Source organism: Sinocyclocheilus rhinocerous, unplaced genomic scaffold, assembly GCF_001515625.1.
Source record: "Sinocyclocheilus rhinocerous isolate Xijiao unplaced genomic scaffold, SAMN03320098_v1.1 scaffold706, whole genome shotgun sequence".
Lineage (NCBI taxonomy): Eukaryota > Metazoa > Chordata > Actinopteri > Cypriniformes > Cyprinidae > Sinocyclocheilus > Sinocyclocheilus rhinocerous.
In genome coordinates this window covers 183,031-189,987 of record NW_015632479.1, presented here as the reverse complement: position 1 = coordinate 189,987, position 6,957 = coordinate 183,031, and the positions used below count along the sequence as shown (strand labels likewise).

The following is a 6,957-nucleotide window of genomic DNA, read 5'->3' as shown; positions in this document are numbered from 1 at the left end:
GAGCTTTTCCCTCACCATTGTAACGCGCTGCTTTTTCAAGCTTCCGTGAAAACGTTTCAGCTTTTATTTTCCTTTTTCGCCTGAAGAAGATATCACAGGTTCATCAAGTTCGTCGAAATGATCCTCGATCACTTTTAGTCAGCTTTGACGAAACTCCTCTCAGCTAGCACGTCTTTTCAGAGTGAAAGTAGCCTTGTCACCTGACCTGAATACAGTGCGCTGATTCGCTGAAATGGACTTATCGGCTTCTGTTCAAAAACAACAAGGCGCTTGTCGGCTTCTGCAGTAAAACGTGAACTCACGATGCCTTGAAGTGGACAAAACCGGCTTTTTTGACAAAACGTGTTTAGGGTTCAGATCACGCTGTATGTGGAGAATTATTTTTTTTAAAGTGCCGATTATCGGTTTTTGCAAATGAACTCTTCATATTGAGACGGAGGCGCCAGAACTGCAGCTGATAGAATGCGCGCCGTAGCAGATCATGGAGACGTTTTAATCGCCCACGATCAAAACTCGTGATACTCGTGATGGTTTGAGCATGTGTGAGATTGGTGTGGCTGACCGTATCATCTCCGTCCACCTGACGGCCTCCTGCAGCTCCATCAGCCTCTCTTTATACTGGTTTCTCTCCATCAGGACTCGGGCCATCTCCACCCGCGTGAAGCGCTTGCGCTGGGCCGTCGGCACGCCGCTCTGAGGGAAACACGGCCCGTTATTGTTCAGCACAGTAAAACTGATCGTTTGAAATAGCATCGTCTAAAATACTGTTTCCATATCGGTACGTCTCTGCATGTGCTGCGAGTTCAACATGCGTCCGAGAACGCAACATGCTTTATTTTCACATTTGCATAATTTCCATCATTTGTTACAGCATTTGACTGGATTAGTAAAAAGAAGCGCTTGTGAACCTGTGCTCACAGAGACTTAAACATCTGCCTGCAGTTTTCTGCCAAAGTAAAAGCTTGATAAAAGCTTGAAAGTGAAGAGATTAAATCATACGTACTGTAATTTTATGACTATAATGTAAAACAATTTTTTTTACCTTTGAAATATTTTACAGTTTAAAAAGCCTTTTTCCAAAAGGTACATCTGGAAAAAGGGGGGGTCGTCTTATAATCAGGGCCGTCTTATATTCGGGCCAATACGGTATGTATTTGAAACATTATTATTATTATTTTTATTATTATAGAATCTCAATCTCAGACAGCAGTTTCAGCTGATAAGCAAATACTAAAGCTTGAGGGAACTTTATGAATTTGCAAGAGAATGCATATTGTAATTTTACTACAGTAAAAATTATTATAAAACTTTTTTTATTTTATTTTTACAATGCAGTTGTATTACAATAGTAATATATTTCTGTGTTCTTCTTATTATTATTAAATCAAGGGATCTAAATTATGGTCATGCAGAATAAGGCATTAATATATGCTTTATAAGTACTAATAGACAACCAATAGGCTAGTAATATGCATGCTAATAAGCAACTAGTTAATAGTGAGGATAGTATTAAGGGATCTAGAATATGATCATGCATTAATATACGCTTTATAAATACTAATAAACAACCAATAGGCTAGTAATATGCATGCTAATAAGCAACTAGTTAATAGTGAGAACTGGTCTATAAACTAAAGTGTTAGAATCTCAGTTTCAGTTGTGAAGAAAATACTAAAGCTTGAGGGTTTAACTCTTTCAAGTAAAGAAATTAAGTCATAAGTATTGTAATTTTACTCGTTTTAAGTCAAATAAATATATGAAATTATTATGAAAATATTATATTATTATGAAAATATTATTTTTGCAGTTGTATTACAATAGTAACATATTTCTGCCTTAGAATTATTATTAATATTATTATTAAATCCCAATTTTGCAGAGTTGCAGTTGATAAGAAAATAAAGTTTGAGGGTTTAACTCTTTCAAGTAAAGAAATGTAAATGCAATTTTACTAGTTTTAAGTAATTATATACTTATTATGAAAATATTATTTTTGCAGTTGCATTTCAATAGTAACATATTTGTGTCTTAGAAATATTATTATTTATTATTATTATTATTATTATTAAATTCTAATCTCATTCAAACAGCAGAGTTTCAGTTAAGAAAATAAAGTTTGAGGGTTTAACTCTTGCAAGTGAATAAATTAAGTTTGACGTACTGTAAAGTACTATAATTAATATACGTATTATGAAATATTCATTTATTAATATTATTATTGAATCCCAATCTTATACAGCTGAAATCTAATCCTAATTCACACTGCGTCCAGACAGATTTGTAATTCTGGCTTACATCATCGTCCTCTTTAGTCTTCAGTTTGGCTTCCTCCAGCTCAGCTCGGACTCTGTTTGCACAAAAACACACAAGCGTCGCTCAAGAAAAGCTGCTCTTTGGCTGGATTGCTGATCTATGTCACAGAGTCTAATGACGCACTTCTTGAGCTCCTCCTCCAGCTCTTTGTTCCTCTCCTCCAGTCTGTCTTTGGCCTGTTTCAGGACCTCCAGCTCACCCTGAAGAACGTCCTTCTCACACACCAGCTCATCCACACGAGCGATCAGGTCGTTCTTCACCACATTCAGAGCGTTCCTGCAGCAAACACACAACAAGAGTTGCATTTCATAAATCAGTGTGTTTTTCATCATTTATGTCAGCATTCATGCACGACTACAGTAAAGTTATGATTGAATGCATTGAGAAAAACGGCATGCTGTGAAATAATACAGACATTAGATATGCATTTCTATTGCTTGATCCTGTCTGATTGTATAAGACAGACAATAAATATACAGAACGTCCAGCGATGTCTGATTCAAAGGCAATTTAATCCAGTTCTTTTTAATGAATCATTCAAAGACTCAAACTAATTATTATCAGAGAAAATGACTCGTTCACTCACTGAATCGATTGAAATTTTTTTTTCTAAATATGCATATATAGTTTTATTAATATTTTGAATTGAGTTTTAGCATTTTTAGTGTTTTTTTCCTCTCATATTTTTTAGTGTTTGTTTTTTAAATATGCCTATATAGCTTTTCTTCATATTTTGAATGATTTTTTTTTATATTTTCAGTTTTCATTTTAAACTTTTAGGAAATTTTTAGCGTTTTGTCATTTTTATTAGTTTTAGTATTTTTTTTTTACTAATATGCCTATAGTTTTTTAATATTTTGAATTAGTTTTTCAATATTTTCTGTATTCATTTAAATGTTCATTTTTGCTTGATCCTGTCTGATTGTATAAGACAGACAATAAATATACAGAACGTCCAGCGATGTCTGATTCAAAGGCAATTTAATCCAGTTCTTTTTAATGAATCATTCAAAGACTCAAACTAATTATTATCAGAGAAAATGACTCGTTCACTCACTGAATCGATTGAAATTTTTCTAACTAAATATGCATATATAGTTTTATTAATATTTTGAATTGAGTTTTAGCATTTTTAGTGTTTTTTTCCTCTCATTTTTTTTAGTGTTTGTTTTTTAAATATGCCTATATAGCTTTTCTTCATATTTTGAATGATTTTTTTATATATTTTCAGTTTTCATTTTAAACTTTTAGGAAATTTTTAGCGTTTTGTCATTTTTATTAGTTTTAGTATTTTTTTTTTACTAATATGCCTATAGTTTTTTAATATTTTGAATTAGTTTTTCAATATTTTCTGTATTCATTTAAATGTTCATTTTTTGTGTGTTTTTGTCATTTTTATTAGTTTTTTTTTTAAACGCCTATATAGTTTTTTTATTAATATTTTGAATGAGTTTTTAAATATTTTTTTCTGTTTTCATTTTCATTTCAATTTTAAATTTCTTTTAATGGCTCGTTCACTCACTGAATCGACTGAAATGCCTTTATTACTTTCAGTTACATCAGACCTAAACTGAACCAAGAATTGTGTGCTTTATATTAAAAATGTAAATCTGTAAGGCTACTTACTTCATACTGATTTCATACTAGCATTATGTTGGTATTTTAATCTAGTATAATTCACAAAACAAGATCACTGCAGTCATTTTGACTTTTCAGTGCAGTTGCTTTCACTCAAGCATTGCTGTAACTCCTTTAAACAGTAGATGGCAGAAGAAGCATTGCATATGGAGTAAATCTGGACGAAATGCAAACCATTTGGAGTTTTTCAGCTGGCATAAGCCACATAATAATGCCACATCTTGACTTACTTTGTCTCCAGCAGCTGCGTGTTCTCATGTATCAGGTGTTCGACTTCACGACCCATACCTGCATGACAACAATATAAATCATGCACAGATCTCTAAAAACACCACGGATGCTGATTTGATTACTTATGAGACCGAGAACACTTTACCAGAGAAAAGAAATGATCAGGAAATCATGGTCACCAAAGAAATTAAGGTCTAAAATTAGCATGCAAACCAAAGAACGAGAAAAGGGTCAGTTAATGACCAAAACAGATGACATTAAATTATTAAGGCTCTATGAAAGAAAAACTGTATCCTAACCAGATGCAGCACAATTAAGCAATAAAAGCTCTCAATTCCTTGTAAATCTGAATTTATATTAACCAGCTGCCACAAGCAATTCTATGCAATTTATGCATCAACATCTTGCTATAAACATCCATGTGCTTTTGCTTCAGTGTGGACAGACAAGCTACTTGTTGCTGGAAACTTGTCGCGTAGCACCTAGTGAGGATACGGTGAACAAAATAAAGAGCAGTGTTAACATACACACCAGAGAACTCGTCTGGGGGAAAGAAAAGCCACAAATGAAGCGCCACAGACATGGAGGAAAAACAACATGATTAGATGGGCTGTGAACATTAGTGAGGAATGATGGGGTTAGATAAAAAGATGAATAAAAGCAGCTGATGACTGATGTCTCCACGACTAGAGGAGAATGACACGAAGGGAAAAAAACACAACAACAGTCTCACACACACTCTCTCACACACTCACACCACGTATTTATTCAGCTTTCAGCTGATGCATACATCTCAATTTCGAAAAATTGACCCTTATGACTGGTTTTCTGCTCCAGGGTCACATATGTACATCAAGCAAATGCAGATTGTTGCAAAAGTGTGGCTTATGGAGAATAAATGGTAAAATAAACAAAAACTGTGCAAATGGTGGTAATACCAAATAAAAATTATGTGCAACAAACACTGGTCTTCATTTGCAACATTTCTGAGTTCATTTCTAAGTTCTGCTGCCTCACGAAGGCACTCAAATCTTTCCAGTGGTGAAATCATATGCAAACAGGGTATTTAAGGTTTTTAAAAAATAAATTTAAGACCTTGTTTTAAAGACCTGCAAAAACATTCTGTATGGTTATACTAAAAAAACAATCCCATCCAATCTCAAAATAAATCCTGTATCTCACTCATTCAACTGCGAAAGAAGACAAATGTGAGTTTAACGTACTCGAGACATGTTTTATTCAATAAATAATTAGTTTGTGTACTAATATATATCAATAACACTTTAGTTTAGGGACCAATTCTCACTATTAACTAGTTGCTTATTAGCATGCCTTTTACTAGCATATTGGCTGTTTATAAGTACTTATGATTTACAGTATTTACACTTCATGGCGTTTCTATTGTAGTACTGTATGTTGTAGATGATTGCATGGTTTATCTGTTTGAAAGAGCAGCTGGAAGTGGTAAAGTATATGCATTACAAAATAAGAGTCCTGTGTATAGGTATATGGTGTATAGTGTAGCCAAAATACCAATAATATCCAGAAATAATTATTTTTATGCATAATGCGAGACTTTTAATTATAAACAACCTCGAAATGCACCAGGACTCTTGTTTTGTAATGCATATGCTTTACTACTTCCAGCTGCTCTTTCAAACAGATAAACCATGCAATCATCTACAACACTGCAATTTTTTGCGCCCAAATTTAAGACCGCTTAAATGATAATGAAGACTTTTGTTATACCATTTATGATTTTTAAAGACTTTATGGCCTTACATTTGATCAAACTGAATCGAAGACATTTGAAGATTTAAGGACCCCTTGAAACCCTGAGTGAAACATGCAGCGAAAGCAGAGCATTACAAACTGCATTTGGACTCTGAGACATTTGGACTCACCTGTAGACGGCGTCTCTGATGCCACAGCGATGTTCTTCCTGCTGTCTGGTTTAGCTCTGCTGGAGTCCAGGTTTCTGCTCAAACCCTCGGCTGCCTCCGTCTGCGGCGTGTCCACCGACGCACCAGAAAGCTCATCCTGAAAACAACCCCAGGTGGCATGAAGCATTACCGGCGGCATGAGCGATAAACTTCGCACTGAGACATATGAAGCATTTATGAATTAACAGTCATGGACCGCACATATGTGCTAAATGAGACTGGGCGCCGTCCACATTAATCATGAAGAATAACACATTAAATATCATCACCTCATGCTCTGCACACCATGCAACTGAAATCTTGTATGCTTGTAAATCTTGTATTTGATAATGGACTTTTAAGTAATCAAACAATTCCTGATCATACTAAATAGCAGAGAAAAACTTCACTTACAGCACATGCACACCACTGTTCAAAAGTTTGGGGTGAGATTATTATTTTTTTTTTAAAGTAATTAATACTTTTATTCATCAAGGATGCATTAAATTTAACAAGTGACAGTAGAGACATTTATAATGTGACAAAATATTTCTATTTCAAATCAACGCTGTTCTTCTGAACTTTCTGTTCATCTGTGAATCCTGAAAAATAAAATGCATCACGGTTTCCACAAAAATATTGTGCAGCACGACTGTTTTCAACATTGATAATAATCAGAAATGTTTCTAATAATCAGCATATTAGAATGATTTCTGAAGATCATGTGACACTGAAGACTGGAGTAATGATGCAGAAAATTCAGCTGCGCATCACAGAAATAAATTACAGTTTAATGTATAATCACATAGGAAACGTGCATTTTAAATTGTAATAATATTTCACAATTTTTACT

General features: G+C 34.0%; 1 protein-coding gene across 1 annotated transcript in view; it reads right to left on the bottom strand.

Moving 5' to 3' along the window:
• LOC107742595 (C-Jun-amino-terminal kinase-interacting protein 4-like) overlaps positions 1 to 6,957 on the bottom strand; it is a 48,817-nt gene that overhangs the window by 18,109 nt on the left and 23,751 nt on the right. The window contains exons 7-13 of the mRNA XM_016555638.1: positions 6,087 to 6,281; positions 4,637 to 4,725; positions 4,182 to 4,273; positions 2,437 to 2,589; positions 2,296 to 2,347; positions 505 to 693; positions 303 to 307 (exon numbers count right to left, since the gene is read on the bottom strand). Coding sequence (XP_016411124.1) covers positions 303 to 307; positions 505 to 693; positions 2,296 to 2,347; positions 2,437 to 2,589; positions 4,182 to 4,273; positions 4,637 to 4,725; positions 6,087 to 6,281 — 775 coding nt within the window. The remainder of the gene's footprint in view (positions 1 to 302; positions 308 to 504; positions 694 to 2,295; positions 2,348 to 2,436; positions 2,590 to 4,181; positions 4,274 to 4,636; positions 4,726 to 6,086; positions 6,282 to 6,957) is intronic.